At 39.3% G+C, this 19,225-nt stretch overlaps 3 protein-coding genes across 12 annotated transcripts; 1 reads left to right on the plus strand and 2 right to left on the minus strand.

The window, feature by feature from the left end:
• Positions 1 to 145: 145 nt before the first annotated feature.
• LOC135582301 (uncharacterized) lies at positions 146 to 5,955 on the minus strand. 9 transcript variants are annotated; one of them, XM_065098514.1, is made up of 12 exons: positions 5,723 to 5,945; positions 5,468 to 5,614; positions 4,401 to 4,514; positions 4,156 to 4,272; positions 3,563 to 4,000; positions 3,082 to 3,473; positions 2,892 to 2,991; positions 2,496 to 2,555; positions 2,301 to 2,384; positions 2,113 to 2,229; positions 1,575 to 1,858; positions 146 to 677 (listed from the first exon to the last, which is right to left on the minus strand). In XM_065098514.1, exons 2-12 carry the CDS (start codon positions 5,546 to 5,548, stop codon positions 632 to 634), a joined length of 1,833 nt encoding a protein of 610 aa, XP_064954586.1. In that variant the 5' UTR covers positions 5,549 to 5,614; positions 5,723 to 5,945; the 3' UTR covers positions 146 to 631. The 9 variants fall into 9 exon arrangements, with proteins under 9 accessions (XP_064954586.1, XP_064954587.1, XP_064954584.1 ...); XM_065098515.1 differs by lacking the exon at positions 146 to 677 and adding an exon at positions 791 to 815; XM_065098512.1 differs by lacking the exon at positions 146 to 677 and adding an exon at positions 822 to 1,106 and having other exon boundaries at positions 5,489 to 5,614; positions 5,723 to 5,948.
• A 4,007-nt stretch (positions 5,956 to 9,962) lies between these two features.
• On the plus strand, positions 9,963 to 12,381 carry LOC103978049 (serine carboxypeptidase 1-like). 2 transcript variants are annotated; one of them, XM_009393754.3, is made up of 8 exons: positions 9,963 to 10,619; positions 10,686 to 10,793; positions 10,886 to 11,160; positions 11,226 to 11,456; positions 11,536 to 11,642; positions 11,730 to 11,816; positions 11,903 to 12,008; positions 12,077 to 12,381. In XM_009393754.3, the coding sequence occupies exons 1-8, from the start codon at positions 10,154 to 10,156 to the stop codon at positions 12,236 to 12,238; spliced, it is 1,542 nt and encodes a 513-aa protein (XP_009392029.3). In that variant the 5' UTR covers positions 9,963 to 10,153; the 3' UTR covers positions 12,239 to 12,381. The 2 variants fall into 2 exon arrangements, with proteins under 2 accessions (XP_009392029.3, XP_064954592.1); XM_065098520.1 differs by having other exon boundaries at positions 9,963 to 10,793.
• Positions 12,382 to 12,446: 65 nt separating this feature from the next.
• LOC103977525 (polyadenylate-binding protein RBP47) lies at positions 12,447 to 18,201 on the minus strand. The gene is made up of 7 exons (XM_009393072.3): positions 17,781 to 18,201; positions 14,989 to 15,442; positions 14,210 to 14,268; positions 14,000 to 14,130; positions 13,808 to 13,904; positions 13,191 to 13,334; positions 12,447 to 12,757 (listed from the first exon to the last, which is right to left on the minus strand). The coding sequence occupies exons 1-7, from the start codon at positions 18,099 to 18,101 to the stop codon at positions 12,737 to 12,739; spliced, it is 1,227 nt and encodes a 408-aa protein (XP_009391347.2). The 5' UTR covers positions 18,102 to 18,201; the 3' UTR covers positions 12,447 to 12,736.
• Positions 18,202 to 19,225: the final 1,024 nt, after the last annotated feature.

The raw sequence follows: 19,225 nt of genomic DNA on the forward strand, positions 1-19,225 counted from the left end.
TTCAAAATCATCTCTGGGTCCGATTGGATTTGAAACCGTCGAACTGTTGACCCAATTCTAAATCCAAATGGCTACAGATCCAACTGAGGTGAAGACCAACGAAGATGAGCAATCCAAACTTAATGCTACTTAGATCAAGGTCAAATGCCAGAAGATCTTAGACATTGTTCCATGTCCCGTGCGTGTTCTTATGGACAAGGAAACACAGAGAACAGGCATACATTTGAGTAAGATGGTAAGATGCAACTGTAAACGAGCAAACAAATTTGTTCATGATTCATCATTGTTGATGAACAGAGCCACTTCGTCAAGGTGAGAGAAAACAGATGTAGCTTCGTACACCTTTCCCTTTCCCATTCCGGTTGCTGTGTCATTGTTGAGATGGGAGTCGGCCAACAACAAAGAGAGCTGGCTGTGTCCCATGCCCGTGTGAAGCCTTTCCTCTTGTCAAAGGCAGCCTTCCTCTATGTCTGCTGCCTCCTTCCTTTTGAAGTCCTTGTCAAAGCATGCATTCATGTCTTGGACTCTCCAGCGGTTGCTTCCCCTCTCAGAGCATTACACAGAATGTATCCAACCAGTAGTTTGACAAGCAAGAAAAGAAAGAAGAGGCCCAATAACAACACATGATCAATCAAAGTTCTGAATTGTTATCCGAGACAAATTGAATATTTTGGTCCCTGCTGACACCAAAACAATGCCATTAACAATGAACAAGAACAAAGAAAGCCAGATTGTGTTGTTCTTGCGGCATTAATGTTGTCAGTGTTTATCCTCACCATTTCATCATCCTCAAACCTTTCTTTGGTCAACATGTACTACAACAAAAAAAGGGGAGATAACAACCAGATGGACATCATTATGATCCAAAAACTATATTATGAATCAACATCACATGCTTGTCATCGCTTTTAATTTTCTTGTTCATTTTTTCCAAAGATGGGGTCGAGAAGTAAATAGCAAGTGTTAATGAACAGACCCAGTTATTCTCAGCTGGAAATCTAGAAGACAATATGAATCTTCCTCTGTGTATAATGTAAATGTTGCCAATGATGCGAGATCTGGATAGGTTCAATGGCCACAGTTTATACGCTCGCAATTCCTCGCGACTGTTCGACAGAAAAGTTAAATGATTTTTGCTAAAAATTGATATTTAACTTTCTACCCAATGATTTTTACATATGTTTCCTCGGAAAGATGAAGAACCACCACTAATTGCATAAAGAACACACATCATCCATCATAATGCAATTAGTAACACCAATTTAAATCCACACTTTTTTCCAGAACGAGAAATAGTAGCTTAACTTGAAATTTTGATTCTGCTGATTTCTTATAAACATAAACCTCATCAATGATTATTTCTGTGGTGTCTTTACAGCAGATGCATGGCCAACATGAGCATGCATAGTATCACCCAAAACAGCAACCCATTAGGGAAACACAAGAAAACAAAAGCGTATTTGACAAATTTTGATGTTCTTATCATAATCGTATAAATAAACCATTAACCCTTGGATTTCATGGACTGCATTTTAGTGCACCAAAAAAGAATCGTTTATGGAACAAAAAGGTACCTGAATCTGAACTCATAAGGAAGAACTTGAATTGGCTGTGGAATTGGACTTCTTCTGGCCACCTCTAGGCATTTAATTCCTTCGGTCCTCAACTCATCTGGCAGTTGCAAGCAGATCCAATCCATTAATGACTCCACATCTTTTGCGAAATCACGAAGGTACCAATCAAGCAACTTAGGAATTGCCAGTTTGTTTGGTGTGCATATACCGACAGCTGCTTGCAAATAATCCCTCTTGGCTCTTTCTAACTCTTTATCAACTTGGGCTGCAGTGTATACTCTCACCTGAAAATTGTCAGTGAAGTAATCAAACCAGTTCTAAAACTCTTTCAGACAACAGTCAGGATCAGAAACATGTGATTTGGTATGGAGATCTCTTCTCAGCTTTCTAACTTTATGCATGTTAATATGCTGGTAGGAATACAGTATGATCTACATGCATATCTTCTTTAATGAAACATGCAAACTTCAATCTGATATCATAATGCCAGGAAGCTAAGACGGAAACCATAAAGCAAATATTTGTTTCACAAACTTACAGCAGGGGATGACCAGCTCCCACATGAAAGTGCAAATGTAACCAAGGGTTCCGGCCATTCCAATCCAAATAAGCCTCGCACCGTGACATGATCGCTTTTAGATCCCTTAGGGCAGACCTACAAGTATTTGAAAAGGATCAGCCAGTAAACAGAATATCAATTGTCAGAGAATTTGAACAACAACCTACATGTTTCAAACTGTAGGGAAGCCTCAATATGAAATGTTCAATTGTCATTGCATTGAGCAAGTGACCACCCACATTAATCACAGCCTAGAAAGAAAGAAGGGAACATTAGAATTTACATTACAGAAAGGCATTCATAAACCAACTGTTCAACTATTGCTCCAGAAAACTCAAAAAAAGAAAGAGCTAACATTGTACCTTTAGCATCAGCGCGATAATAATCTCAGGACTTGCTGGAATGCCTTTCTTGAGAAATGCCTGGAATTAAAACCAAAAGAGATTTGAAAAAGGTGACTCAAAGATGGTTATTTTCGGGTGTTTGTAAAGATTAAAGCCTTTCTCAATTGTATAAATTGTCTACTACATATGGGAGCTGAATGGCATTTTATTTGTCGTCAGAGGCCACAAGAATGCCGCTAATCTTGGATTTCTTATCTTCTTTTTAAACACATAATGCTCAAAATATAGTGAAAGATTCAAGTCCACTACTAAACCAGGTAATGTCAGCAGGTTAAATAAAAAGAAGGGTTTCAACTTTCAAATGATAATTTAAATTGTTTTACTGGTCAATCATTCTATCAGTTAACAGCTTACATTCATCATGCATGAATTGTAAATGTTAATCCAGAATGCAATCTTCTGCTGATGTGTGAGATTTGATAAATCTGCTGATGCAAGTTCTCTGAGCAAACATCTGCACTTCAAGGACAAGAAGCAATTATAATTTTAGTCACCAGGCTTGAATAAAGGGAATGATGAATCCAATTCTGAACAGAAATCTCACTTCAGTCTACATGTAAAAAATGAACAACTCGACAGGAGGTTTGGAAATTTTGAGCTTGCTTCAACTGCTCGCAAATGCTTATATGGCCCGATATCCCTTTTTCCAAATTCTGCACAGATACCATATGGGTCTAGAGAATCTGTTTCTTCCAAACTTGCACTACAATATGATACAGGAGATGTCTCCAGAAGCTCTTTTGTGTTCCCTGGAGAGCTCATCCGTGAGAATATGTTCATCAGGCACTTCAAGATGTCCTCGGATAGTTTGTTTGGGCCACTTGACTCACATAATGTTGCTTCCTTCGGAGCACTGGACTGGTTTAATATTGCTTCATCTGACAACCTCCGTGAGTTCTTTTCAGTTCTTTCATGATCCAAAGCATCACACTTTGGCTGAATTAAACAAGAACATGGATGACCATACACATAAGATAAACAGGTACATAAGTAGATGAAAGCTATGGTTGGACAAAAGAAGGTACCTGTGCATCCACCTGCCTGTTTCCCAAAGTAGCTGCTGCTATTTTTATATCTCTCTTAACTGGAGTCTGTTTACAGTTCTTACCAATATTAGTTCTTAATTGATTCTCTTTTCCTTGCTGATTTTCAGTAATGGATATGGATGAATTCATCTTGTTTGGTGCAAATTTTCCATAAACAAACTTATTAGAGGAAGGCATATTTTGGTCCATGTTTAAAGACCACTGTGTCGAGGTTGACGCTTTCATGAATTGTGGTTGCTCCAAGGTTTTGGAGTTTCGAGTAAGGGGGTGGACGTCATATCCTAATTTCTTGGATTTCTTGCAGGATGAGCTGTAGATAGCTTCCTGATAGAGGCCTTGCCGAAAGTTCACCACCTGTTCTTCAAGGCGAACCACCTCTTCTTCTAAAACAGCTACTTCAGCCAAAAGTTCTAGTGTCTTGGGAGAGAAGGAAAGAATTTGAAGTCAAAATCATGTCTTTTTTCATCTGTAAATGCAAAACTGGTGTTCTAAAATGCCTTGAAACAGAAGCTTATAGATTGTTGGAATATTAGAGGAGAGATTGAAGAAAGTTAAAGTTAAAGGATAATTACATGTGAAGGCAAATATGGTGGAAGGCGAGGAAGAGCACCCCGAGGTCTCGTGAAAGCCCTCTCCAAGGCGCTGTGGACACTCTCTTCCTTCCTTAGCTTCTTCCTAAGCTTATCAACCTGAAAACAAGAAGAGAAGAACCAACTTAATATAACCAAATAAAACATAATGACCAGAGAGACTACAAGCAGAAATGCAAAATGATCGAATCACATGGAACTGTTCGATTAATATTCAGAGGAGATACATCTCGCTGCAGAGCAATCTTCCTCTCTCTCCTGGATTGGCATCTGTTGGGTCCATTTGCTATGATCATCGATCCATTCCCCTGCATCTCAACCTTCCTCTCCTTGCAGATTCCCTTCACGCAGCAATAACTCATCAGAACAAGACAACAAATTACTCTTATTTGCGAACAACTCAATGCAAAAGAAGTATTTTCCTGCAAGATTCTTTAGATAACGAAACAAGCATACGACTTCTTTAATTTTACCAAGGAAATCAGTGAGCCCATTTCTCGATAACACTCTCTCCTTGAGAAAGAAACAATAGCTTTGAAAGAAACGGGGAAATACTCAAAAGCCAACCTCGAAATAACAATCCATCTCAACTCCGTATGCATCAACATGTATAAAAGATTCACGCAGCAATAACTCATCAGAACAAGACAACAAATTACTCTTATTTGCTAACAACTCAATGATAAAGAAACAGTTTTTCCTACGAGATTCTTTAGATAACGAAACAAGCATACGACTTCTTTAATTTTACCAAGGAAATCAGTGAACCCATTTCTCGATAACACTCTCTCCTTGAGAAAGAAACAAAAGCTTTAAAAGAAACGGGGAAATACTCAAAAGCCAACCTCGAAATAACAATCCATCTCAACTCCGTATGCATCAACATGTATAAAAGATTCACGCAGCAATAACTCATCAGAACAAGACAACAAATTACTCTTATTTGCGAACAACTCAATGATAAAGAAATAGTTTTTCCTACGAGGTTCTTTAGATAACGAAACAAGCATACGACTTCTTTAATTTTACCAAGGAAATCAGTGAACCCATTTCTCGTTAACACTCTCTCCTTGAGAAAGAAGCAATAGCTTTAAAAGAAACGGGGAAATACTAAAAAGCCAACCTCGAAATAACAATCCATCTCAACTCCGTATGCATCAACATATATAAAAGATTCAAGTTTGTTTCAGAAAACACATTCACTGGCATAGAGAAAGCCACACAGGGCTCTGGTTCGAGATAAAGGAGCCAACTTTGCGAGGCATGGAACAACAAGATCCAATGAAACAGAGACCCGTCTCGGGTTTAAGTCTACTTTATCGCGCTTCAGGGAAGCTTTCATGGCCGGCAACGACGCCCGCGCCTTGGAATTCATCGTCCCCAATTGCTCTTCTTCTTCTTCTTCCCTCCTCTCTTCTTCTTGTACGGAAAACAAAGCTCTCTGAAAAAAGAGATGATGATGAAAAGCCTGCAAACCTCAGCAGCCGAACGCCACCCGAAACACACGGGGGGAAATCTAGAAGGAAAGAGTGTGAAACAACATTCAGACCTGTGGATTGATCTCATTCGCGTACGGGGGCGGGAAAGTTGAATGAACGCTGGCGAGGAGAGGAAAGCAAGAACTCGGGCCAAGGAGGCAACTTTGGATACCACTAATGGAAGGGGAGCCGAGAAGAAGCGGAGCCACAAGAGGCAAAAGGGAACCGCTCTCGCTTTCGCCAACTCACTAAAGTTGAGGGCGCTGCCGTCTTTCTCTTATCGGGTAGATCCTTTCGCTCACCGCGATGCGGGGGACCTCGAGGATTACACGGTGACCGGGGTTTAGATGCTTGAGGAGTTACTCGCGGGCGGTGCACGGCAGCACGTTACTAACACGAAATGACGAAATTGCCCTCCTATTGTCTTCTCCATTGGTACATAACTAATCATATTGTTAATATGGCACAGCTTTCTGTTTCATGTTTTTGTTTTTCTCGTGAAGAAACGTGAAATGTTTCCACTCTGTTTCTATTCCCAGAGGATAAAAGAAGTTTCCTGTAGTGATTCAGTCAAACTAATTTAACAATGATGATTTCTATTTGTATAAAATAGGAAAAAAAACACAATTTATGTTAGTGATATGTAGATTTAGCTTCCACTGAGAGATCATTTCATAAAACTGTCATATCTTCTGATTCATCTACAAATCTGATTAAACTATGGAATGAGGAATTGAGTTCAGTAGTATCATCAGAAAGAATTTTCTTTCTTTTCTTTTCTCCTTTTTTTTTTGAGGATGTATATGTTGGAAGACATACATCATGTCTCTACATTTACAAAGTTTCTATTGCTAGAGGACTAGTTGGTTGATTGCAGACTTTTCAGTGCAATTTCATGATTCTATTGGCACAAGCATAGCTGGTGTTCATATGCAAAAGTTCCTGATGCTTGCTATCAGTCCCAAACTTTTCTTGAGACAAATAATAGAGAATAGGAAGATGAGAGACTTTTTACTGTCAAAAAGTAACTCAGTATCTGAGCTACTATCAAGGATTATCCAGTAGTTTCTGAATCTTATGAGTTATCCTTGAAATATTAATGCAGCTGCTCCTTTGATACCCTTAATCTAGAAAGAGGGGGGGGGGGGCATTTTTAAGAACTTCTATTTACAGTGTGTTTTCTCAACAAGGATGCAGAGACTTTGACAGATGTGGGAGGACACACTGTCAAGTTCACTTTTCACATCAGCTATAGAAGTGCAAACACACCCGCCATAACTTTGCAAAAAGGTAAGGAACCTGCCATGTTGGTCACTCATAGCTTGCAAGACAAGTTTGGGAGCTTCAGCTCAGTGTCATCCACTTGGTGCCAAAAGAGATTTAGTGTCTCTTGGGACAGATATAACTACTGCCTTGTTTGGTTGCTGAACAAGATGCCATTGGATAGACAGAGCAGCAAAAGTGAAAGACCTTGTCAGGTTATCTCTGCTTACTTCAAAAAAAGTTACATGTCTACAGACCAAGTAATGCATGTTTTGCTGCAATCCAAAACAAAGCATTTCAGCTTATGGATCCAAAAATCTGACCAAACTTTCAACTACTTACTGCACTTTCAATGACTACTAGTAGCGAAGCTTCTGTTCACCTGACACTGCTTTTATTTGGAGCCATTACAAAAGTTGTACATTCATACCATTTACCCTGCTTTATTAATCATCTAAATTGTATCTGCTGTCATTCTGCAATTAGAAAGATACATTGTTAATTATATACCCATGCTTGAAGAAATTGAATACTTATACATTGGTCTAAGACCACATCTCAAGATGTCCCCAGCAATATGGGTGGACCAACAAATTGATAGTGATGCATTCATTTCTTTCTCCAAATTAAATTGAAGTCAAGTTTTCCACTGCAATTATATATAAGGCACTTGCAATTGGCATGAATTATGTGTTTGTTAGGGCTTGAGACTGGATCTAAAGCTGACACTATAAGCTGGATTAAAAATACAGTAGTAAATTCCAAAGGAAGGAGATGTTTCATCCTGGAAATGAGGACAGTGCAGCCGACAATGCCTTCTTGAGCGTTCACTATCCATGCACGAGCAGCAGCAGAATCATTCATGTCCTCTTACCATATTATGCATGCCAAGTTTCTCACACTCATACGAAGATTCTGAGAACATGGTATTGGTTTGTCTTATTTGCAGCTGACATTCAAGTGCTGTAAAATGAACTCTAGTAAGATCTAGACAGGGAAGGAGATGTAATGTAATTGAAGTGTCATGGACTTCAGATAAAGGGGAAGGAAGATGACCAAATCATCAAGTTCCAACCTGCCTAATGATAATTCTGACTTAAAAAGATTGGTCTTTGTCATAGTATTTGCAAGAAATATGATAAATTCCAAGTCTGCAACAGGGTGGACATGTGATACTGATCACTTGGGACCATCTGCATGACACCAAGGATGCTCTAAGGATGAACAGAAGTGGTGATCTTAGCTAGAATGTTCATAAAGGTTGAGCCAGTAAATGCTTTGAGGAGATGCTTTAGCTCATTAGCTCATGAATAATTCAATCTTAAACCTTACTAGTGTCTACTTAGCCTCCCCAGGATTCAAACCTGTACTTGAACTGTATAGTTAGATCAAGAGTGTCATCTGGCCTCAGAAGAACAGAGAGTGACACTAAAGAACTTGATGAAAGCAAGCAAGACTGACTCCCACCGACAAAATGTTGACTTTCATATGGAAAGATGAACAGTGTGAATGATGGAATGATCCTATCCTTGATCTGGCTGGCCACACTCTGCCTAATATACTTTGAAAAGACCATACCTGCCTTTATTTCCTGAAGGAATTGTTCAACATCTTGAGAGTGAAGAGACCACCCAACCACCGGCTTATTCAAGTTGGCTTGCTAAGATCAATACAGAAATCAGTATGTTTTGGCTGATCTCAAGTGCGATGTTCCTTAGTGCTTTTCACTTGGTTTGGACCTGCAGACAAGCTTAGAGGTGATTAAAGGCTCTTTCATCATCTAAGAACAACCTAAGGTAGGATTTGACATGAGAAAGACTTGGCTGGGTAGATGTGGCCACAATTGAAATTTCAATCTATCATTGCGATATGGTTAATTTCAAAACAATATTCTATGATTGCCACTGCTTGTGCCGATCCTGGAAATCAGGATGGTGAATTAAAGGAATCGCAAAGTAGACTTTGCAGCTGACACTTCTTTTTTGTTAGAACAACTTTTATCTCCATCACTTTTCTTTGATTACATCCTAACTCTTACTGCTCCCCACCACCGCCACCGTGAAAAGGTGTGGAAAGATCTTTCTTTGGCCACTATGGCCGTGAGCATATGATGAACAGCAATGATGTATGGCAATGGGATGGAATTCTTTGCCTGCTTCACGAGGACAAGCATGCCAAGTGCATTAGCGTGGATAGCATCATGCCCGTCGTGAACATTCCTCCCTCGACATGCTTTGAGCGTGGAGATGTTGGGAATGAAACAAGCGAACATATATATGCTGACTTCCCAATACATGTCAAGAAGGACAGCGGTCTGTATCACGATTAGCAGCAGCAATGCATGCTTGGAAAGGTTTCTTGAAGAGACACAGCCTCAGCCAATGCCAATATAGTCTAAATCCACAATTTGGTGATTATTCCACAGGGGAAATGATTGCCATGGAGAACCTGAGCTGCTGATTTGAAACTACTGCAACTTCTCTTCAGAGAAGGATTGGGCAAGAAGCCCATGAGAAGTTTTTGGGATTACTAGTCATTAAATTAAAATCTTAGCTCGAGCTTTCGAGATTATTGATCATCCAATCAAAATCTTAGACTCTGTTTCGTCGGTTTGTAAAGTTATATTTATTAGCTTAAAATTTTGAGATTAATGTTCATTTCATCTAAATCTTTATCATCAAACCATAGCAGTATCTAATCCTATATTTTTATTTTTATTTTCTAGATTTGTTCTCACTATTAATTTTCTACAGACTTACTGTGGACACACTACAGGAGATCTTTTAGCAGAAACTACTAAAATGAATTACAAGTTCTGTGATATTTTTGTTAAGCTACCTATTAAAAGCAGTGGAAGCTGTCATCATTTGAAGTTTGTATCTCCTTTTTTTCATTTACCTAATACAATTGTGCAAGAATCAATCAAACCTCATTATATGAACAGCAACATGAAAGAGAAAACAAAATTGTTAATGCTTCCAAATACTCATTACTCCCAACTGAGTTCCTTCATCATCACACCTTACAGTTTTGAATACTAAACTTGCCCATCGCTTGCTTCTCTCTTTCCTTTTTCTTTTCCCTTAAGCATGTAACAAGTGGAGATTATCCTCCAAGAATGGACTTCCTTGCATGTATGTAGTCTATAGAAATCATGTGAAGGAGAAGGATTTGTTCAAAGCAACCAAGGCATTCTATTCCAACAATCTCAGCTCGGCCACTTTGTTCTTGCTCGGACTATGTCATTCCAAATATATATATCTGGACAGCATAAGGTGCGGTCACACTGCGTGTTCCCTTGGCTTCTATTGCTTACCACCAAGACCATGATGGACTCTGCGTTTTCTACTTGCTTCTTCTTCTTCTTCTCTTTCTACATCTTCACCTTAGCAGCTAATGCCAATCAAGCTGACGTTCTTCTGCGTATGATGAGGTCAAAATGGCCGCCTGCAGCGCAACAAGATAGCCTGTTTCGTCTCAGCAATTCTAGCAAGGAATTGCCTGCAGTATATGTTGCTCCACAGCATGGTTTGAAGGATCTCGACAAGATCGACAGGCTGCCAGGGCAGCCTGAAGGCCAGAGTATCAACCAGTATGCTGGTTATGTGACGGTCGATCACCACAACGGGAGAGCACTCTTTTACTACTTCGTTGAGTCCCCAGAAGACCAAGCCAAGAAACCACTTGTGTTGTGGCTTAATGGAGGTGATCGGCATCACTACCATGCTCTTCGGTGTTTTCCTCGGTCGATTGATATTTTGAGATGTGCAGGCCCTGGATGCTCTTCTTTAGGTTACGGAGCCATGGAAGAGCTTGGACCTTTCAGAGTCAACAGTGATGGCAAAACCCTGCGTGAAAACGACCACTCATGGATCGATGGTATGTTCATAGAGATCATTCTTCTAATTATGTGTGTTCTTGAGGTGATGATGATGCTTCACTAATATGAATTGGTGGTGATACAACTGCAGTGGCAAACATCATCTTCTTGGAGTCTCCTGCTGGTGTTGGATTCTCGTACTCGAACACCACTTCAGATTACCGCTCCAATGGAGACAGAAGAACAGCAGAGGACTCCTATACCTTCCTGGTCAACTGGTTGGAGAGGTTTCAGGAGTACAAGAGCCATGATTTCTTCATCACCGGAGAGAGCTACGGCGGCCACTACGTTCCTCAGCTCGCCAGTCTCATCCTCCGGAACAACATGAAGATGAACCAGTCAACCATCAACCTGAAAGGGATAGCTGTAAGGTCACACCATCAACGAATCTATTACTTCATCAAATTCTTATCCCGCATCTCTCCTGATAGATTGGCAACGCGTACATCGACCGAAACATAAACGAAATTGAGATGTACGAGTTCCTGTGGGCTCACGCCATGTTCTCCGACGACACCCACAAGCTGATCCAAAAGCAATGCAATGGCTCAGACACCTTCTCCCTCGAGTGTCAAGACGCCATGTTTCAGGCTCGTAGGGAGACTGGGGAAATCAATCTGTACAATGTTTATGCTCCTCGTTGCTCTGCATGGGCTCGTGAAGTGATTCATTCTGAACAATGTTTTACGTGACAAGTGATTCATCCATCCATAACATTCTAACCAACAAAAATTGACACAGAATGAAGAATATGATCCTTGTGATGACGACTACGTGCGCTCATACCTCAACGATGAGAAGGTGCAAAAGGCCCTTCATGCAGTTCCAACTGGATGGGGACACTGCAGGTATTCAGAACCCACTCTTCTTCTTTCTTGAGTGATAACATCCACTGGACTTGGCTGAGCAATAGCTTGTCATTCGTATTCTTTCAGTTCCATGGTTTGGACTGATACTACTGTGAGCATGCTAGCTATGATCAAGAAGCTCTCGACCAGAGGCTTAAGAGTGTGGTTATACAGGCATGTATTGATTTCTCTGCCATCAAGCATGTATGTCGATAGCGCTTGAGAAATGAACAGAGGACTTAATGTACTTGTGCCTGCAGCGGTGACATTGATGCGGTAGTTCCAGTGACATCAACAAAGGCCTCATTGAACATGCTTGATCTTCCCATCCGCAGAGCATGGCTGCCATGGTACATTGATCATGAGGTATGAAAACAAGGTTTCCTCATGATATAGTAGCGTATGATTATGACAGTATATACCGATGATGACAGGTGGGAGGATATGTTGTAGAATACAAAGGGATAACTTTTGTGACAGTAAGAGGAGCAGGACATGAGGTCCCAAGCTACCAACCAGAGAGCTCTTTGGCAATGATCACTGCGTTCCTTCAAGGAACCTCCCTTCCTCCAAAGAAGGGCAAAAGAATGTTCTGATTGACATTCTTAATATGCACACATGTTTCTACAGCTTCAAAAACACATCAGGATTTGCCTCAGCTGGAGGAGACTGCTAATAAATATCTGCAGGAATCTTTTAGACAGCTACTCTTATTGATTAGGCCAAGCTATCAAGAATGACTCAGCCATATGTTAATCAAATCCCTACAAGAGTTTTAGTTCCACAAGTGGTTTATTCATGCACTTCTTAATGACAAAAATTTTCATTGGCCATATATATGATCCTTTATCAATCAAATTAGTCCAAAAAAGATATAGAGTCTAGAGGACACAAATGGATCAATTCTAAAATCTTGATATCAAGGTAACTTGCCATTTAAGCTCCTAGACTTTCTAACCCTAGGTGCCTGTGGTACTCCAGAGCTTTTTAATGTCATGATACTGGCCTTCCTATGTTAATAATGGAGGCCGAGTCCAGAGAGAAGCAAGTCTTTCCCGATTTTGGAGAATAATACAGACACCCATTCTTACCATTCACATATCTGTAAGAAGAATCTACAAAAATGAGCAACAACTTTGTCATCAGCAGGACAGAACAGTATGAGAATCCTTATTTGTCATTAAAGAAATTATTCAAATTATTAGGCTAAATAGACGCTGTTAGCTTCAGACTAATGAATAAATATTTTTCTCATGGTTCCAGAAATTAGAAATCATCTTTCACATAAGTCAAGCAGTTCATTTCTAATTATTTGACATAATGAGACACTCAAGATGTCCAAGTAATCTAGTTTACTTCTAATGACCAGTCAAAATTCATGAATTGAATTTGACACAGCTTTTTGAAGAAAAGGACCATAAGAAATGCTAGTTCTCACAATCATATATTTTACTTTACCAGCAGCTACATTCTAACTCATGGAGAACTGTCTACTTGTTATCAGTCACTACAACTATGACAACGTAGTGAAGCCTCTTTTCAGCTCACCTGTTGTTGGTTCCCGTGGAAAGAATAAGTGCCATAAGCAGCATACATGCTTGGGTCTGGCACTGGTGCGGCGTACATGTATCCATTATAAAATGGCCCTCCATAATACATGCCATTCCACTGGTTACTGGAGTCGGATCGAAACTGTCAACAAAGCAGACAAGTCGTAAGAGAAAAATAGGCAAATACTTGCTAGAGAGCACAGATAGCTTGCCCTTCTATATTCAGTATAGCAGAATACTTTTGGATGTCTGTTCATACATGTAAAAGATTTGGGAGGAAGCTTGATAACAAAGAAAGACTATCAATAGGATCACACCAACCATTTATTTAAAAGTAAATTAACCCAATATGCTGAGAAATTTCAAAAAGAAACTAGTTGCAAGACAAGCTATGATGGTACTAGATCGTCTGTATCATATATTCCAGTCGAGACCATCTGAAGAACTCTTTGAACCTCTACAGTTGAACTGGTATCAATGGCTACTTTGAAAACAAATCAAGAGGGTATTGATGATCCAGTAGCACAAAAGTACAATTACCATGATCTCATGATGTTAGAGTTTCCACCTTCCAGCCATTAAATTTACCCAATATCACATTCTAAAGAGTCACACCTGTTTGTTTGCAGGATTGCGTCCCCAAGAGAGACGGACAGTCTGCTTTCCAATAACTGTTCCGTTTAACCGCTGCAATGCTTCTTCGGCATTGTTTCTACCAAAACATACAAAAAAAATATAACATTAGTGATAGCTATGACATTTGTTACTCCTGTCACATTCTCTGAAACTAAAGATAAAGAGTTATACCTTTGGACAAATTGCACAAAACCACATTGTTTCCCAACTGGTATTTTCACAGAGGCAATCTCACCATACTGAGAAAATGTCTGATTGAGATCATCCTCATTGACATTAGGATCAAGTCCTCCGACAAATACCTATAGCAGGAGCCAGGTAATAATGGAAAAGCTATGTACATAGATGGTAAAAACTTGCATATAAAGTATCTTTACTTACAGTTGTGTTAGTTAGATCTCCATCTGATTGAGCAGATAAACCATTAGATCCAGAAACCCCTAAGATGGGGAAATAAGTCATGAAAAACTAAAATATACAATGTATTTACATTATAAAATCAAATATTGTCAATAAAATTTTCATCAAAATATAAGAGAAAGAAAGCTCATCTTTCAGCTACCTGTGAAGGGATTTTGAGCCAGTCAGAACAGTTCTGTGATGCTATAGTTGGTTTAGGTTTTAAAGAACAGATAAAATTAGTCTAACAAAAATTAAAATTGACCCTGTAACTTTAAACTGGTAAGTATGCTTCTGCTTAGTTCTGTCTCCCTCTCTCTATCAGCACGTGAAGATGTGATTGCCCATATGCAATAACTGAGATACTTCTTAAAATTTTAACAGAAAAGATTTTACACTTATGGCTTCGCCTTTGGCTCTGTATTTGATTTGACTCTTTGGTACATCTGTACTTTCAAGATAGAAATACTCTGCATGCAACTTCCTTTGTTGACTAGTATCCAGTTATTATTTCGAGCTGAGGTATTGTCTAGTATAAACCTAGTCATATGGCATATTAATTCATTAAATATAAAAAATAATTGAACTACTTAAAGACTGAAAGATCTTACATATGCAATGCAATCATCATATATTGGACATCACTCATATAAAGGAATACATGACATAACCGCATATAATAATTGGATATTTGACAAACAAATGATATGCAATGCACCCATATAAAGAATGAATAAAATTGGGAAAGAATACAAACATACCAGATGACTTTCTCGGGGTCGCAGGACCAATGCGCATTGGCCTAGTGGAGCAATATATACCATTCATTTCAGTCATGGCAAGTGTCTTCTCATCCTCATTCCCAAATCTTACAAATCCATAACCCTTTGAACGACCAGTATTTGCATCAATGACAACTTTTGCACCTTTCACAGATGGGTATTTACTAGCAAAAGTTTCTTGCAGTGTAACATCAGTAACATCAGAAGCTAAATCTCCTACAAATATAGAGTAATCAGAAGAAGCATCTGAACGCCTATCACCCGTACTAAATGATGCCCAATTTAACCTAAAAGGTTGATCAGTGTTAGGCATCATATGACCAACAAAGCTCTGAAGTACATTTTTAGCTGCTTCATGTGTATAAAACTCCACAAAACCATATCCCTCTGACTGTCCAGTCTGCTTGTTGCGGATAACTTTAATTGAAATAACCTGTAAATTGTTTCAAGGATTTATGACACAAAGGCAATATGTAATCTTTGATCGATAATTAGCTGGTTATATGAGCATCACTGATTATGGTGGTTTGTACCAAACAAGTAGATGGACATGGAAATACAAATTTACACATTTAAGAATCCAGCAGAAGAGAAAACACACCACATTCCATCCATGTAATTTCAACCAATTCTCGCATCAAAACCTCTTAAAACAAAAGAACAGGAAAATGAAAAGCAACCTGTAATAACATATGATAGAGGCCAAGTCCTTATTGTTGCTAGACAATTTGTAGTCTTGAATGTCATAAATTATTACTTGTTAATCAAACTTACATTTATTAATAATTAAAATATGTACTCGATCAACACTTGACAATGTAACTTCATCTGCTTATAAAGTGTAGATGAATATTTTTTAATAAATACCATTCTGTATCAAAACAAAATCACCTTATACGGCACATCATTTTTGTCACTAGCACATGCACCTCAAATATGCGCATACACATGTTATGGATATGTTTGAACGTCAATCTGTTCATAACTATACTAATTTGGCTTATCTTTTGACCTTTAGTTAATTTTTCATGTCTTTGAGCATTCCAAGAGTTCTTCAGTCAAAACCGAAGATTCAGACTTCAGTCTTGCATATTTAAATGACCAGAGTACTCTCCTCTTAGAGTTAAGATGGAAACATATCATAGAATTATAAAAAGTAATTACCCTTAAAACTTAATTATTACCTCAGCACCTGGCTAGCACAATAGACATCTTATCTGCCATCACCAGAACAGCTTGACAGATTCTGTACTACAACAGCTTCCTGTAGGCAGTGCTGGAAGAACTAGTTTGTGTAGAAAAATAGGACCGTTGAGGGTGAGCAGCAAAGATGACTCTCATAGTTATGTCAATAATCCCCATGTCAGACCATAAAGTCAAGCATTTATGTGTTATGAATCATCGTGGATGCTGAAGCTTAGTATATGCCTTATGTAGGTTTGGTAGTCTGTTTTGACAAAGCTCAGCAACTAAAGTTCAACTTTGTTTTTTTTTAGACAATCTTATCTTACTCTAGGACTGTCATGACAAGAAAGCAACAAGCATACAAATTTTGACCATCTTGCCAAAATTAATACTTGAAATGACATTTTGAGTATGCAGTAGAGAAAACAAGATAGACAGGCATAGTAATCAAATAATCTAATTAACAAACCTCAGTCTTAAATATAGAAAATGACTTGAATTTCACTATCTTGTGGACAGTTGACAAGCTGCAGAAAGCTGATGTGTGAAACAATTTCCACCAGAAGACAGGTTGCACTTATAGATATTAGTAAAAGATGCACCTATTCTAGAAAAATCAAAATTGCAAAGACCAACAAAGTAATGTTCGTCATTGCCCACAAAATGCTTAGTTCAAAACTGCGCTTAAATGAATGTTAAGATAGTTGAGATAGAAAAGGGCTGGCTCAGTGCATAAGGCTCCCATCAATGTTTTAATTATACTCTATAGCTGACCGTAATAGTGAAAGAAGTTTTTGTTGATGACAAGTTGAGAAGAAGAATTGTGTCAACAACTCCAAAGTCTCGAGGCACTTATATAGGAGATGGCAGTGAAAGAGAGTGAAAGAATAATGACCGGTAGGAAGCTTAAATCAACAGACATAAGATGTGGAAAACAAACACATGGGTGATTGGTAAAAATTGGATCAGCCTTGTTGCTTGCAGTAAATCATATGCATGAAGCTACATGCTAATCTTTCCAATAGAGGCTTTGTTCAGCACAACTAAAAGAAAGTTTGTATACAACTCATGCGAAGAGTAAATCCAGATACAATGCACATCAAACTGCAGTAGGCAATGCATGATTCCTATATCTGATTCACACAAATAATCTAAGGGTTGTGTGCAATACAATTGTTAGAGTGAATTAGGTTTATTAAGATATAATATTCACTTCTTATCATGCTCGACCCAATTCCTATCTACAATATTCCTGTCTACAATGAGATGCATGATGGAGTCGCTACACAACCACAAGTTACATAATTGCATCGAATAAAGATAAAATTTCCTTTTAAAAATCTCTCCTTTAACGCCAATTGAAGCTACAATAGATCTTAAAAAGATCTAGTATTCCTCTCCTATCTCAAGTTCTTGATGAAAAAAAACTCTCGAAACAACAATATTCTAGTAACAAAACCTAATGAAATCTTTATTTTTCCATCATATTAGGCAGAAGAGACTCATAACACTAAGATTCTTCGAAACCCTGGCAGGATCTAAGCAATCGCATTCATTAAAGCTGGCAAGAAAGACGAAACCCGAACCTCGCCGGTGCGTCCGAAGCAGTTATGGAGGTAGTTCTCGTCCATCCAGTAGTGGAGGTCCCCGACCCAGATCGTCTTGTTGTCCTCCCCACCCACCACCGCCGAGGCCGAATAAGCCCCGGCCCCATTGTGTTGCTGCGGCAGTTGCGTGGGGTGGTGATAAGGCACAAAATGCTGCGCGTACTGCGGAATTGGCGGCGCCACCATCTGGTGCGGCGTCATCATCATCGCCGCCTGCGGTGGGTACTGCATCGCCGGCATCCACTGTTGCTGCTGCTGCTGCTGCCGTGGCTCAGCGATCCCGTTCGCCGCCTGCTGCATCGTCGCCGGAGTCGGAGGAGGCTTTGAAAGGCGGCGAGACCGAGTCGAGAGAGAGAGAGAGAGAGAGAGAGAGGGAGAGGAAGGGAAGCCGTGGGTTTGAGATGGGTTGAGGATTTATTGCAGGAGGCGATGGTTTCAGAAGCGAGAAGCGACGACGCCCGTCGGATGGGGTGCGGAGGGCATTTCAACCGTCGATGGGTGAAGGAAGGGTGCGGAGGAGATGATTAGATTTGGGGGGTTCGGGTTCGTGTGGGCCCCATTTGCTCGCTCGCTCCTTTGTTGTTATCCTCCGTAGTGTGCGCTGTCGCGTGACAGGGAATTGGTAAGTTTGATGAGCAGTAGTGATGAGATCAGCAGGAATTGCTGTTGGAAGGCGCTGAGTTGTGTGTTCATCGTTTCTGTGTTGCCTGTGTGACACTGACATGTATGGTTTAGTGTCGTATACGGTTAATATAAAGGATGAATTTTTCGACGTCAGCATATCATTTTATGAACGATGGTTGACGTTTTTCTCTACAGCACAGTACGTAAAAAAACCGATTGTGACACATAAAAATTAGATTATTTTGAGATAATTTTATTGAATCATTTTGAGCTAGTTTTATCTATTCTGAAGAATGATCATTCTACAATCTTGTAAATTATTTATGTTTATAATTTTTAAGCAAGACACATAAAAAAAAAAGTGAAACAAAACATACTGTCCAAACAAACGAAAATAATTAATGGGTGCACGATGATCATATGTGACACTTGGATGCTTAAGTTAATGTTCTAATCGAATAAGTCGAATTAATTGGACTTTGAGAGATGTTGTGTTTTGAGACATACTTGTGCATTTCCTTTTATAGCAATTGTTTGGGAGCTATTATGGCCATCTATTATGTTGTTCGTGCAGTAATGGGAACATGCTATTTGATCGTGACTGTCATTATAACGCATCAGACTTAGGATTACATGATTTTCTCCATATGATGCTTAACGGGCAGCTACTTAGCATTATTACGAGGTCATGTAGAGGTGGTGATGAGTGGTTGGTTGAGTACCCCCATCATGTTAGCCATCGGGGATAGGTCGATTAGCCATGTAAAGCTAGAGTGTGGAACTAGTATGTCGACCAAGTA

This window comes from Musa acuminata, chromosome BXJ2-3, assembly GCF_036884655.1.
Source record: "Musa acuminata AAA Group cultivar baxijiao chromosome BXJ2-3, Cavendish_Baxijiao_AAA, whole genome shotgun sequence".
In the NCBI taxonomy this organism is placed as follows: domain Eukaryota; kingdom Viridiplantae; phylum Streptophyta; class Magnoliopsida; order Zingiberales; family Musaceae; genus Musa; species Musa acuminata.